This window comes from Pteropus vampyrus, unplaced genomic scaffold, assembly GCF_000151845.1.
Source record: "Pteropus vampyrus isolate Shadow unplaced genomic scaffold, Pvam_2.0 Scaffold419, whole genome shotgun sequence".
NCBI classification, from domain to species: Eukaryota; Metazoa; Chordata; class Mammalia; order Chiroptera; family Pteropodidae; genus Pteropus; species Pteropus vampyrus.
In genome coordinates, this window is record NW_011889200.1 from 1,459,485 (window position 1) to 1,475,586 (window position 16,102).

Here is a 16,102-nt window from a genome sequence, read left to right on the forward strand (position 1 = left end):
TCTTTCTTGATACCTGATTTTTTGGTTACTTTATTGAAGTTGTCTTGTCCCCTTAAATGTAGTTCAGAATTTTCAAATTCAATTAAAGTCTTTAAGTTTTCCCTATTTCAAATACCACATAAGTACTGAAATATTCATAAATATGCGGAAGATAGCTAACTACTAAGCTTTCAGTCCAATGGTATCATAAAACCTACTCTAAAACAATAGGATTAAACATTTTTTTTTTTCAGGGAGAAATTAAAACTGTACATTGTAACAGGGTACTATACTACAAAAAGCAGGTCCTTCTCACTCCCATTATTCTGGAATTGTAAACAACGACAACAAAAAAATAAAGTACGAAAGCAATTTCTGTGTCTTTTTCTTCAAACACTTTTCCAGCACCTCGATATTATTAGATGTACTTTATGCTTGGTATAGCAGAAATTCTGTATGCTCACATAGCTGTTCTGAGGACTTCAGATTTTTCACTACCAAATATCACTGGTGAAGCTAAGCTCTTTGGATGATAAAGGTAGCAGGGAACTGTTTCTATGAATGTCTTGGGCATCTTTCAGGGGATTATTAGGGGGAAGCTGTCCATTGAGTACCGTCAGAGGCAGATTACAATAAGTGTGGTGGTTGCCTAAGGAAGGTACTGGCAAGGTGGTGGTTGGTATCTCATGTTTATAACCTCTGCAACAGTGCCTCATTTGCATTGAATCTGAATGATGGAAATCAGGGAGATCAGCTTGAGATGATGCCAGAGAGGCTGAGGTACTGTTCATGGCAATAGAGGGTATAGGCTGGAGTTCTCCAAAAAGTCCTTGTTCCGCAGAGTCAAGAACATTGCATCGAGAAAGTCCTTCTTTTTTCTTGATGGGCATTTCATATACTAAGTGCTTCCAAAACTTAGAATTTAATTTGCTGCTTTTGGGTCCCTTCCACTTGATCAGGGACAGAAGTTTTATGCTGCGCTTCAGTGATTCCACTTCCTGGCAATTCACCTTCTCTTTTAATTCTGTACACTCAATCAAAATTACTTTGATTTCTCCACTGACTAGCATGTTATGGAGTCTGCTTTCCAATTCGAAAATACTCCATCCTCGTCTGAGAACATAGTCTGGAGTTAATATGATAATAAGTCTTCTGCTTTGCTCAACACATCTTGTGAGATCTTCAATGTATGCTACAAATCACAGAAAAAGAGAAAGAGTAAAACAAAGACATTTCCAGTCTTTAAAGCATTAGGTTTACACTTAAGTAAAGATCCAGTCTTTCACTAAGGTATATCATATTTTCTTTGGTGTATTGTACATTTAGAAAGCCCATTTTCTTAAAAAATAAAAAATAAATAAAAAAATTTAAAATATTCATTTTCTTTCCTCTCATTATTATTCATAGTGTTCTGTTGGCTAATGTAAATTCTGACCTCTTTAGAACTTAGGGGTATTTCAGTTATTTTAATTTATTTAATCATTTAATTTAAGGCAAACTTCTGGGCTAGTACTCTAAGTGAACAAGCAATCAATGAGTTAATAAAAAGAGAAATGAAGCCTTTCAATGACTGAAGGGTCACTATATGTATAGGTTTGGTTTGCTTTTCCCCTAGTTTTCAACAACTAAGCGAGTGGAGGATCTATGTATATGAACTACAGCAAAGATAGTTATGATAGAGGTGGTGAAATATCTCCTCTAGAATCATAGCTTGTTTCTCAGAATATCTTCTGTTATTTTCACCATAGGTTCTCCATTTTGCCCTTTAAACTCAGAGATAGGAAAGTGGTGTATGTGTGCCCATGAGTTTAATTTGAACCAGCTGCTCTTTGTTCAGAGAAAAAGAGGAAGTGGAGTTGGAGGTGGGGGATGGTGTGGAATGAACAGTAAAGGAGGAGGAATCCATCAACTGAGAAGTCAGTGCTACTTTGTGGAGCAATTCTGAGAGTGAGGTGAATATATTATGGCCTTTTCGTGGTAGAAAAACACTCACCTAACTCTAAATTTATTTATCCCATGGAATAAACCTTTTGCAGTCATGCTTCCCAAAGTCTTATCCACCAAAAAAAGGAAACACACACGTGTTAACAAATGGAGACTTGGACACAGGTTCTGCAATAGAGAGCTGTCTTTACTAAGCAGAGTCCAAGGCCTTGTCTAATGTACAGTGCCCTCTAGCAGAAACAGTGCTTACAGAAGCATAGCAACATTTGTCACTGCAAATCTGTCCAAGGTTACAGACTGCTTTCAAGGAGTCATGTCCAGTACATAGTGTGGGGCCACCACACCAGTACAAGCCATTTGAAGAGAGAAACTTATTTTACAGATGCATATTTTACAGATGATCTCTCTTTTCCAGGGTTTTATTTCCATTGCGTGGCAGCGAGAACACTTTCACGAGTGAGAATGAACAAACTTTCTACACACCCTACAGATAAACAAAGAACTTTTTAAGAGATACACATAGAATTGTCCATTTTACAATTCATCGTTACTGCTGTTTTGGTTTTTACTTAATACATTTTAGGGCTTTCTCATGCAGTAGTTACAATGATTGTATCTGAGATGATAAAGCAATCTTTAAGTGGGGAAACAATCTCTTAAAAGTTTTAAGTATTTTATTTTAGAGATTATCTATTCAGGGGAAAAATATGCATTAAAATCTGCAAAAAACAAAAAGAAAAACAAAACACCACACAAGTATCAATGGGGACGTTATCATTTGGTAATTATCGTTTAGAAAACTAGTGAAACAGAATGGAAGGAAAGGTAGAAAGTTTCAATAGAGTAGAAAAATATTATCCCAATGTATCAACAGCTCTGATTCTTCATTGTCTTCCTTTTTTCTGCTCCCCCAAAGAAAGAAGTTATGTGGGAAACTTCATCATTAGAATTTTGATCTGTTATATACAGTAAAATAAACTGTCATACATCTTTCTCATTATTCTTTTTCACCTTTCCTCCAAACAAAACAAAACAAAACAGAACCCAAACCCAGAATCGCGATATAAGTGCAGGAGTCCATTAAAATGCAATTTGACCAGGTAAATTATAAGTTAATTGTTAATTTTATAAAAGAATTCTTTACAAAATAAATTACCAAGAGATTATTACAAGTAGTATCCTTCCCTCATTATTTGTTTTTAATTTAATTTTTAAAAATTGATCTGTACAAACCTTGTCAGGAGCATATTTGTAACAAACTATACCTCTATGAAAAACACTATTTCTAAACGTTGGCCTGTAGTTTAATTTACTTTTTAACTACACTTTTAAAAACAAAGGGTATATCTATACATTCATTTACTTAAGGAAAAAATTACAATCCAGGTGTTCACAATTGTTAGAGAAAATATACACATACATACTAATCAATTTGATTGGGAACTCATGGGCTTTGGATTTGCTATCTTTCTTGAATGGAGAAGAGAACAAGATATAATTTTTTCTCCATTAATGTGGTTTTCCCCTTGCACCTGTCTATTATTTTTTGCTATTTGACAGCTAGTCAGAATGCATCATTTAGTGTTTTGGGGGGCTTCTTAGAGATTCATTAGACAGAATATGCTTTTGCCCCCAGAAGGAATGCCTGTCAGGACAGATCCCACTATGCTCAGCTGCACAGGGTGTGAGTGTTGAAGGGAACCTTGGAGAGAGGGAGTGGCCCCTGTCTCCTGCATACTACACTCGCTGTGCTTATCCTGGCAAAGCCTAGTGGAGACTTGAGGCAACCATCCAGATTATTCCGGCTGAAAACCTCCTGTGGAAGCAAAAAAGGTCTGAATTATCCTGGTTTGCCCTATATATACATTAATCACATGCACTGGAGTCAGTCACTACATCAAAAATTTCCCTGGGTAGACACAGCCCAAATATCCCAAAGAAAACACAAGTCATTTGCTTGGGCCCCAAATTTTGTGTTCCATTTTACTTGGTGAAAAACCAAGTGAAAGTTTTCAGATGTGAAGCCCACATTTCACTTCTTGAGATGGTGATCAGTGACTGGTAAGCAACCTCAATGTTTGAAAGCATCTGGGGAGGTGCCTCTGAGATCCCCCTGGCTCTAAGGAAAAGGAGAAACTGTGCCCTAACTTCCATAGTCTGGCTCTCCCTGTTTTTCTATGTTTTTCTTTTTCTCACCCCCATCCTTTGCTCCTCTCTACTTCTCTCTATTTCTCCCTTTCTTTTATTCCTTTTCTGTCCTATATCCTTCTTATCTTTTAGCCTCCCTCTTTTCTTCCTTAGTCTTTATTTCTGCCTTTCCCTCTCTTAATCTCCCTTCCTCTCTTGCCTATTTCTCTTGGTCCCCTCACTTCCTCCCTCCCTCCCTCCCTCCCTTCCTTAGTCTTTTTTTCTGCTTTACCTATGTGAAAAAGACAAGGTAAAAACAAAAAACCATCATGAAAAATATAAGTAAATTTGCAACAGACGAAAAGGTAGAGTTAACATTTTTACTTGCTAATCTTTAGCCATGGAGTTATTGCTGGCTTCTATGTAGCAAGTGCCCCCAAATAATTTCTCCTGTACCCTATATTTGCATGCCTGCATCGAATGACTGAATTAGAGCCTGATCCATTAATAACATGTCCTGTTTTTGTATGGCTTATGAGCTAAGAATGATTTTTAAACATGCTTAAAGAGCTGTAGAAAGAAGAATATGATGCAACAGAAGCTGTATATAGCCCACAAAGCCTAAAAATTTACTACCTGGCCCTTTACAGAGAAAGTTTTCTGTCCCTGAATTAGAGACCAATCAGGGTGTGTATGTTTGGAAAAGTTCCAAATAAACTAAGCAGAAACAGGTATCAAGTTAAGACATTGCTAGTCCATAGCTAGTGTAGTCCCTGACAGGTAGTGGTGTTTGCATGGTAGGGCTGTGGTTTTGTGGGAGACATTTTAGAAACCTCCAGAAACCATTTTGACAGGCTTGTTACCATGAAGAGATGATAAAAAAAACAAAAACAAAAAAACAAACAAAAAAAGCTTTTTTTTTTTAAAATTATTAAATCCATAGCATATGTGAATACTCACTAAATCTTGCCCTGACTTATTCAGGCAAATTTAGCAACTGAGTAGCAGGAATTCCTTAAAAGACATTTTTTTTTACATAAAAAATATAAAATATCCCTGAAATAAAAGGTCATTACTTCTTTGCAAATTTCGAACTAACTTATGATATCAGAAAAAAACAAAAGGAGGTTACATCTTATAGACTTCTGCTTCTCTAGACAAGGCTGTGAAACCATACCAAATTATCAGATGTGAAACAAAGCTAATTACATTTAACCTATTTGTGATCTTCACAATTAGGTAAAGAAAAAATGCCCTTGAACATAGTTTTGATAGGGGTGCTTAAGTTGGTATAAATTTATTTTTCACATTATAAGTGCACCTGCAAAGAAACTTTTCCTTTTGTCTATACTGGGAGTTGACAGAAAGTTAGAAAAATATTCTGGAAAAAAGTTTATTGTTACTAGGCCTCTGTTGGGATGTATCTATTAGAGAAGTGAAGAAAAGTCAAGCCAGGAGTAACAGTATTTGCAGGAAACAAGAGAAATGACTACCTAAAAATGTTTTAAAAGCAAAGCAAATTCAATTTTAAAATCACTTCAGGGACAGTTGTATAAACCAAACTTGCAGTGCATTTAAAAAAGTAGGATTAAATTGGTACAGCCAGTATGGAAAACAGTATGGAGGTTCATCAAAAAACTAAAATTTGATCTACCATATGATCCGGCAATCCCTCTACTGGGTATTTACCCCAAAGACTTGAAAACTCATGTCCAAAAGGATATTTGTATACTGATGTTCATAGCAGTATTATTTACAGTGGCCAGGACATGGAAGCAATCGAAGTGGATTGGATAAAGAAGCTGTGGTATATATATACAATGGAATATTACTCAGCCATAAGAAGAGATGAAATACTACCATTTGTGACAACACGGATGAACCTCGAGATAATCATGCTAAGTGGAATGAGCCAGGTAGAAAAAGTTGAAACCACATGATATCACTTATATGTGGGATATAAACCTAAAAGCAACAAATGAACATGACAAACAAAGAGACTCATGGACATGGACTAAAGACTAGTGCTTACAGAGGGTAGCGGGGAGGAGGAAGGGTGGTAGGTGGGGTAAAGGGGGTTAAATGCGTGGTGGCAGAAAGAAATCTAACTATGGGAGGTAAACACACAGTGTAAATATATATATGCCTTACTGTTAAAGTTTACAGCTGAAATGTATGGGATTTCGTTAACCAATGTCACCACTAAACAAACAAACAAACAAACAAATAAATAAAAAGATTGGATCTACAAAAGTGACTTGGAAATAGAACACTTATTTATTAACAAATCAAATAAAATTGAAGGAAGAAATAGAGCAACAAAATAGAAGCAAGAAGAATGGTAGCCCCAATAAATTGTTTCTAATGGGATGCATATACTTTTCCAAAAGAATTCAGTGCTCCCATAAAATCTTGGGCTCTCAGTCTGCTGCAGATGTAGGCAGAAGGACAAGGGAGAAAATATTCTATATTCATGAATTTCCATGTGTTCTTACCACTGCCTACTAATCATTTGATTTATCAAACTAATCAATTAGCTACTTGTAAATTACTTTTTGTGTTGACACTTTTGCTTATGTCAGGGTCATTATTAGGGGGAGTTAGCATATTTGAAAAATTATAAAAACAAATAGTCTGTAGAGGAACGCATAATTTATTACTCTGTCAGGTTCAAATAATAGTAGTTTGATATGCTTATACCTATAGCTATGTATATCTACTATTAGTTAATCAGACAATTAGAGTGAAACAAGATACATCAAAACAGATAATACTCCATTAATTTTTGGTAAACATTAGCTAATTGGTAGCTATCAACAATGATACTTATAAAACCTATAGGTTAATTTAGCAAGACTTAAAATTAAGACTTGATTTCTGACAGTGACTGAGATGGATCCCCTCCTATTGCTGGTGTGGAGAAACCAACAAAATTATATAGGTTTTCCATGTATCAAAGAAAAATGCATTATGCATTATTCAGCACAATGTATTTGGAAAAAAATATTAGACCTCTGGTATAACTAGAGGCTTACAGTGAGGTACTTTATAATGTGGTCACACTGAAAATACTATCTTCATTTTAAATAATGATGCTTAATACTAACCTACTGAAAGAATTATACAAGTTGACAACCTGACTATTTTGGCTGATGTTGCTAAAGATTTGGGGTCTTGATTCTGCCTCTGGCAGATATAAGATGCTGTCTGCGTTGTCTGCCACAGAGATTAAGGCTACAAAATTTTTATTTAGCCAGGTGTGTGTGAAAGGAGGAGGGGGTTTTCTAAACAGCATGTGATATTACTTACCCTACAAAATCCTTCCCTGCTTCCTTCCTCTCCGAATCCTTGGCCTGATAATTCACAGACAGTTCATTGGGCTAATTTTTTTTTTTTGGAGGGGGGCATGAATTTCATTCTCTATTGACTAGTGTAAGGGTCCTAATTAAATCTGATTAAAATTGAGCAACACTTCACATGGATTTGCTGAGACCTTGTGACTGTAAGGAATGATATTTATTTATAGTTTTGTCTTTGGAGGCTATATTTCCGGTAGTGAATCCTTTACTTTTGCTATTGCATTTCTTCTGTGGTTGGGCAGGAAAGCATGATAGAGGGTGGAATCTACTCTGGAATGTCCACATCTCTAAATTATTTCTCTTCCCTCTTGACCTCTTCACCAAGAATAGAGGTAGGTAATGGGGTGCTTTTGAAGAATATTGAAAGAAAGGTAATGTGGAGAGTAGCAAAAAGTTTGCAAAATGTCCTTCCCCTCCTCTTTCTCCCTAGAAACTTGCAGGTATACTAATTCCAATCAGTGCAATCTTAGTAAATATGGAACAAGACAACTTGCTCCTTATTTAGTCTTTTCTGTGGATTTTTTTTGGGGGGTACTAATTACTTTTTTTTTAAATTCTGGTATTCCCTCTTTATTTTCCCCAAAGGTGCCTATTACTTGTGCCACCCAAACAGATTTCCTGATTGAAATTCTACACAATGGATTCTTCCTTTACCTCAAACTTTGATGAGACACTTTAGTCCATTGACTTTAGTACATTATTTGACACATTGGAGTACAGTTTCCTTTGTCTTGACTTTGACATAAAGGGAGTAGTGGGCATATCTAATTTTATTCCATATAAGTAAATTGCACACAATGTGTTAAATTTCCATGGTTGTGCAGGTCACCTGTGTCTCATGTTTTTAGGTTACAGATGTCAGATTGACTGGGAAAAAAAATTTATTATTCCCAGAGGACAATTTGCTTGAATAGCGTCCAATATGTCCAGCTATCAGAGGAACTATTGGCAATGAACACAGATCCATATACAAAAATGTTTTTGCATGCCTCACTTCAGAAGTGACCAGGGATCATCTGACACCAGATGTATTCTCCAGTCATTTGTCATTTTATTGTCAGCACAATCACATGGTTAGTGCTAAGCATTAAAAAAACTGAAGATTAGAATAGTGAGGAAAGTCTAGGAAATGCAAGGATGTAATAAGACATTATATTTTTTTTTCTTTAAATTATTGAAGGAGTCCTAGGATTCTTGAGTGAGAGAAACCCATGGAAAAATTGAGCATGAAAACAAATGGAAAGATACTTTGATACTTGAGGCCAAATTCATAAATATAATTTCAACAGACATAGCTGATCAACCATATACATGATAATATTTTTAGTTCACTAGTATCTTTCTCAGATGCATTAATGCATGAATTACTCACATGGAGAGCTCTACAGTCTTCCTGTGAATAGAGGAGGAAATTGAAGTTAAAGTCTTTGAAAGATTGTTTTCCTTCAAAGTCCACTTAGACATCTATAGATTTTTCTAAAGCTTTAGCCAGAACTAGCTCAATTTATAATTGTTAATAAACATTGCATATGTACTTTTAAGTACCTTGCTTGCTTTCTCATAAAGGCAGACAAAAGCTACAGGATTGGGTCATTTCTACTTTTAGTCTTAGAATATTATTTTCTCCATCTGATCAACGGACCTCAGCCCAATTTAGTACACTTTTATAATTTTGTGTTTTTTAATCTGCAGAAACACTGAGATAAGATGGGCTCAAGAGCCTAAGTGGTATTCATCTAAAAACATCCCCGATCTCAGGATCTCAGTTGCACAGCTGGGTTCTGTTGGTCACATGTCAGCTTCTGAGCACATCTGTTCATTCCTCAAGGATACACTAGGCCCCATGAACACAATGTGCTCTGTGTAGAGTATTTTACACCAAAAAAACCCAGCAGCTGCAGGGGTGAGAAAATTTCTACTTCTCAAGTTTGTGTCTCTAGGCAGTTTGAGTAGGGTGTTTTCGATCTGGCTTTCTTTTGGTTGCCTGTCATTTCTGACATTCAGACGCCTGCTGGCAACAAGTTGCTTTTGCTATTCTCAGGACAGATCTTTCTAGCCTGGGAAGAGACAGACCAAACTTTTACTGAAAAGTAGGAATTCTTGCCACGTTCAGGCAGCAAACCTGAGAAAACATAAGAAAGATCCTGGCCACAGGTTCAAGAATGGAAAGGTAGGTTGCTGCCAGGAAAATGTCCAGATCTGAAGACTTTTAATTTTAGCATTTAGGGAAAATATTTATGTCGAATCTTCCCATTTCTGTTGGTTCATGATGACCAAAGAACACTTTCCTGGTAGGTCATGTGAAAAGGGTACAGATACATCCACCTCACTTTGGAATGTGAACATGTTTGTCCTGAATCTTTTTGAGAACTCTTAGGAGAGAGAATGAGACAGCGAGACAGTGAGACAGTGAGACAGTGAGACAGTGAGAGCGAGAGTGAGCAAATGAGCGAGAGAGCAAGCAAGCAAGAGAGAAAGTGTGAGGGTAGAACCCATTCATGTACTTTTGAAACTGTATGCATTGGAAAGGTTTGTATGTTAATGAATTTGAGTTGGAATATCATGAGAGTAGTGCAAAAGAAACTGAAGATATATCAAAAGCGAAGGTATTAAACATGAATGGGTTTATGTCATAGACTTCATTAATTTGATTCATAGAAAATGATTGTTGTAGATAAAGAATATTATGAAATCTGCTTTTACAATCCTCAAAGGCCTCATTGCTAGTTTTTGGATGAAGGAGTAGTCTTGTGTCAACATCTTTTAAATGAGATGTGAGGGACAAACATAGCTTATAATATTGTAACTAGCTTTTCCCCCCTCCACAGGAATGTGTCTATATTTATATAGCATAACCTGTTAAATCTGTACCAATGGCTGCAAATACAGACCACAGAAGCTTCTTTAATAACACACATACACGAAGTCCAAAATGTTCTACTCTGTCATTCATGTGTAAATCAAGTATATTATTCATATACTTCATCGACTTCCTGAATGTGTGCTAAAAATGCCAAGGAAAAACTCATTAATCGTGACATGGTGACTGCTCAGCCAGCTCTGAAATGTTGATGGAAAAGAAAAATTGTCAAAGGGCCTTTTTAAGAACTTCTGCAGGTTATACTCACAAATCGAAATTCAGAGAACATGAATTTCCTCATTCAGGAAGGAAAAATTAAAGTCAAACACCCTCCAGTGGTTGTATCTAAAAACTGCATTGTTTTCTCAATGGCTTACTTATAAAAAGTCTTCCTATGCACCATTAAGCATCCAGGATCCAAGTCCCTGCTCAGTTTGATGGCTGTATAATCTCAAAAAATTAAAATGATTTCTATGGATTATAAAATTTCTGCCAATCCTGATGACATCTTTTTGGGTATTTTTATGTTAAGTTCTTTTAATGCCAAGGTATACTAAGTGACAATATAGTGTGTTATAGTCCTCAACTAAAACCTTGTAGTTTTGCGCTAGGAAATATGTCTTGTATAAGCTTCACACACCATGGTCAAGAAGGATGTTCAAACTTGTCTATATACACCAAAACAAATAATTTTAATCAATTTAGCCAAACAAATAGCTGACTCAATGATATGTAAAATATTCTACCACTTGTCTGGCTAAATTGACACAGCAGGTTGATTCAAACGACCTCTCAAGTCATTAAAATAGACTCTCTGGGAGCACTAAGACAGCACAAATTTGAGATGCATGTCTCTCGCCCTCATGTTATCCGCGACTCATTCTCACCCATGCGCAAATAACTGCTTCTTTGCACAATAAATATCATCTACAGAATCTGAGGTAAAGTGGGTCTCCTGTGTTCCATATTGCTCTATTTCCATTTCTAATGAGTACAATGGTGAATCACTGTTTTCCAGTTCAGAATAAAGATAGTGTTGAAATGTTCAGACAGAAAGACTGCCATTTTTAGTCACTTGGGGGGCTTGATAAATACTGGCTATTGTGGGGCTAGTGATTTCAAAATGCAAGAAGGTAGAATGAGCAGTACCACACTGATTTCTATTGAAGATGACTTGACATTGAATATAAATTCTACTTTGGTAATGATATTAGTTTAATACAATTTAGGCTATTGTCACTCTAAAGTAGACTTCACAGAATTTCTATATTTAACAATTTGCTTTTGGCAAAAAATACAAAAAGTACATTAGAATCTAACGAATCAAGCCAAAAAATAGTAAAGAAGTATTTTAAAATTTTCATCAATGATTGATCAATCCCTTGTAGGTATTTTTCAAATATCTGAAAAAGTAAAAGCAATATACTCATTAGCTTGTTTTAAAGACTGACATTATTCCTATGAATTATTTACAATTTTTTTTCATTAAGCATAAAGTCCCTTATTTTTCACATTCACCTTACTAAAAAAAAATGTTCAAATACTGTCATGAAAAAATTTAACCACTTACTAATAGTTCATTGTCATTATCTCCTCTTGTCTTAAATCAACATTGTTCAAACAAAATCAACAAGCATTATAAAGTATCCAATGAGTTTAAGTATTCTACTAGATGATGACAGAGGTGTGAGAATAAATGAGATTGAGTCCCTGACCTCATGGAGGTTACAATCTTGCTGACTAGACAAGACATAAATATATGGAAAACTATATAAAATAATAACATAATACAAAACATCATGAGAGTACAAAATTTAGAGTCAAATTATTACACACCATGAACTCCAGGACTAGAGAAATTATTATGGCCTTTTCACAGAGACAGTTTATAAAGAAGGATAAAAAGAATTTGCAAAGGTATAAAAGACTAACATGAACAAAAGCATTGCAAGGACACGCAATGTACATAAAAGCCACAGTTTGCTTAGAGTGGAAAGTATGAGTAGGGGAAAAGGTAGGAAATAAATTTGGGTGATAAATCTGAGCTGGCATTAGACTGTAGAAATATTTAGCTAAGAGTTACGGAGTTTATCCTATATGAAATGGTGAACAATTTAAAATTGTTAATTAGGGCAATGACATATTTAAAGAGGCATACATATTAATGGGACTAGATGGATGAGAGGAAAAATAGGTAAGGCAGAGAGTAATCCACATTGCAGGAATGTGGTAATTAGAATCTATACTAGAATAGCAAAAGTGAGAATGGAAAAGCTTCAGTGGACACTGGATTTGGGAGAGCAATACAGATGAATAAAAAATGATTCTGAGGTATCAGCATGTTCCTTGAAGCTTGATCAATATAGAAGTGGTATGTCAAGTCATGAAAATGAAGAAAATTACAGATATAAAAGAATATAGAACCATGGGAGAAGATTGGGGAATTCTTACATTTGTGGTGCAGGAAATTAATGGACCAATAGATACTGTCTTCTTTATTTCTTTCTGTGCATGTGTAAATATGCATAATCACGTGCACACACAAACATACCTAGATACATATGCACACTTAGAAAAGAGATGAACAATCAAAACTCAGTTGTTTGAATTTGTCTCTTGTCAGTTTAGTGACCATAATGGACAGCTGATAATTTGAAAAAATGTTATTGAGGAATAGCGTGATCTAATGAAGTGAGAACCAGAGTTGTAAACAGATCTAGGTTCTAATCTCAGCGCTATCACTTGCCAGCTGTCTGGTCTTGGACTTCTTTGAAGCCTTATTTCTTCATCTGTAAGAGGATAATAGTATCAATTCTCTCTCCACATAGGGTTATTGTAAAGATAACATGAAATGATGTATGTGAAAATATTTTATACACTGTGATGTATTGAAAATATAAGATTTTTTAATTTTGTTATTATTTCATTTTGTGTATAAATGACCATATTCTGATTTGTGGTCACAGTTCAATCTCTCTCTCTCAAGGATATTAACATAAACTCACATGCAAGTTAATCTAGCACTTTTATTTTCCCTTCATGCCATTTTAAGCTCTTTGAGGGCAGGAACCATATCTTAGGGTTTTCTGTATTCCTGTTACACATTACCCTGTACAACACTTGAACATCAACAGGAACAAAGTATATACTTTTACTTGAATCCAAATTTATTCTAAAAGTTCAAATATAGCATTCAATATGTAGCATAATTTAAAAGCAGCATTCAAGCCCACAAAGTCCAGAACTTCTTAAAAATAATTTAAATACACAGTGAAAGTGCTGTTCCCAGTGGCCTCACATTCCTTTGTAGGTGGATTTTTCTATAAATCTGAAAACGAGTAACAAAGCATAAATTCAGAGTTATTAGGACAATGATTATAGGTATAAGTAGAAGCAAAATGATAGAAAAACCAGCTTTGGAACTGAAATGCTTTGAAAAGACTTTAAATGACTTATACAGATTACTTTTTAAGGATCATCATTTTCTCAGAATGCAAAGGCAATAGAATTTAAAAAACTACCATTAAAGCACAATTTTAAAACCATGCCTGTACTATAAGTAAGAGTACCTTTTTAAAAATGTGGATATATAAAATAGCCAGAACATAGGCATTGGAGAGAAATTTGAATTTAATAAAATCTGTAAGAAACATCTAAATACTTAGCTTTGATGCTTGAAGCCTCAATATAACTTCCTAAAAATAACCAAACTTTTTAAATTCAGAACTTGAAAGTACTTACTTCCACTTGGAATCAGGTCTCTTTCTGGGATGAAGAGTTTATATCCATAGTGTTTTTCCAGGACATCTGGCAGTATTTCAAGAGCAAACTGCTCTTCTTCGGGATCATCACAGTCTAAAGTATCTTGGTCCACTTTTGTATAAGAGAGATAGGCATCATATTCCTTGTTGTCTTCAATATTAAGAATAACAAAAGGGTTATACATATTATGCACTAAATATCTATAACCATTAACAAGCTTGAATAAGCATTCTAATTAGTGACTGCTGTTAATTGGAAAAAATAAATCATATGCCATGTTATAAGAAATCTAATACATCTCAACATAACCTAGTCATATGATATGACCCGAAACTTTTATGCAATGAGCAATATTCAGGAAAGAATAAAAGAGAGAATTATTATCTATGACTTTTGGTGACTATACATATTTGTGATATTCAGTGATGTGTGAATGATTAGCTCAGTGTGTTTGAATGCAAGACTAAATAGTCCAAAGTCATGGATTTGAACTTTTTCTGTGCCAGTTGGCTTGGCTCCGCTACTTGGTCACAGACTACACCTACTTTGCACAAATGTGTAGAAGAGATCCAAGAGGGGCTGAGCCCTACAGTGTGGCAGATCTAAATAATCCAGCCTCACTCCTGGAGACACTACTCACAGTACATGCCATACTTCCAGTTGGTTAGTGTCATCATGTTCATATACAAAATCAGTTCATTACCAAATATTAAAGATAGCAGCTGAGTCTTATACAAGTACATTCCTTGTTATTCTTGTTCAATTCATAGCCAACTAATTTGACACGAGCTTCCAAAAGGAGACTTTGTTTCAAAATGTACATGTTTCCAGTATTGGCAAACTAGGTTTCCCTTCACACACATTTAGTCAGAGAGTTAACTGTGCTTTGAGAATGTATTTTTTCCTTCTTTGCTGTATTGGCCCAGAGCCAACCTCTCTTTCTCTTTATATATATACACACACAATTTTTTTCTTGAAAAATACTAATGAATACAGTTACTCAAAGTATTAGTCCTCATTGGTTTTATAAGGGCCACACTGGAAAAGTTATAGTGGTTTTCAAAATTCCCTTACTTACAGAAAATTATTTTTTAAAGTTAATGTAATTAGCATAGACTCATAGAACTTTTAGTGTTTTTGAATCTAGATACTTGCAAATAATAATTTTAAAAGACAGGGAAACATTTCAGGATTTGTTTCTAAAATACATAAATTATTTTCCATTAAAACAGACCTAATTAGAATATAGTTAAAACCTGACCAAAATGTAATTTACAGAATGAAGCAGACACTTATTTACCCATACCATTAATGATTTGGTTCTACCTGCTGAAGGAGGAACAAATAAGTCTATAAAGAGACAAAAATACTCTATGGTAGGAGTAAGTGGGACCCTCTGACTATCTAGAGATATCTGAGGCAGGATTATGTTTTTTTCTAATTCTAGTAAGATTGAAGACTTCACTACCCTCACATAAAAGGAATTCTGGTTATTTATGTTAAGATGGTGCCTGAAGCCAGGAGCTTCACGTTAGTATGCCCTCTGGCTGGGACTTCCATAAACCTCAGTTGGGTTACTTGATTGCCTAGAAGCAGATGTACATGAAGGACTGCCTTGAATAGTTGAGATCATTTGGTTTACAAATGTGGCTCATTCTGCTGTTATGCATAAAACACCACTTGGAAGCGAGAATGTTCATATGAAATGCTAATGTAAGAACATCCCGGTAATCCTAGCATCTCTGCCCCTGTTCATATCAAGCTCAGGATGCACCTGCAGGCCCTTGACTTTCTCCAGCTATTATTAATCACCTGGGACTTAGGGCTGCAATGATACACAGCTAGAAGAATAAAATAGGCCAAAGGACAAACAGCTCTATTTCTATGAACAGAGTGTATTTCATTGTTCCTGGTGGATGAAATTGCTGCCTCAAACTCTGTAGTGTCAGACTTGACCCTTTTTGTCCCTCTGACTTTGAAAACTTTCCTATCTCACAAACCTCCCTAAATTAAACTACTTATTAATTCATTCAATCATGATTTTTGAACATCTACTATGAGCCAGCCATCT

The 16,102-nt window shown here is 35.3% G+C and overlaps 1 protein-coding gene across 1 annotated transcript in view; it reads right to left on the minus strand.

Annotated features, from left to right (window-relative positions):
* Positions 1-296: 296 nt before the first annotated feature.
* IL1RAPL2 (interleukin 1 receptor accessory protein like 2) overlaps positions 297-16,102 on the minus strand; it is a 1,186,660-nt gene continuing 1,170,854 nt past the window's right edge. Inside the window, exons 10-11 of the mRNA XM_011380985.2 lie at positions 14,011-14,181; positions 297-1,171 (exon numbers count right to left, since the gene is read on the minus strand). Of these exons, the coding sequence (XP_011379287.1) occupies positions 474-1,171; positions 14,011-14,181 (869 nt within the window). The 3' untranslated portion in view covers positions 297-473. The remainder of the gene's footprint in view (positions 1,172-14,010; positions 14,182-16,102) is intronic.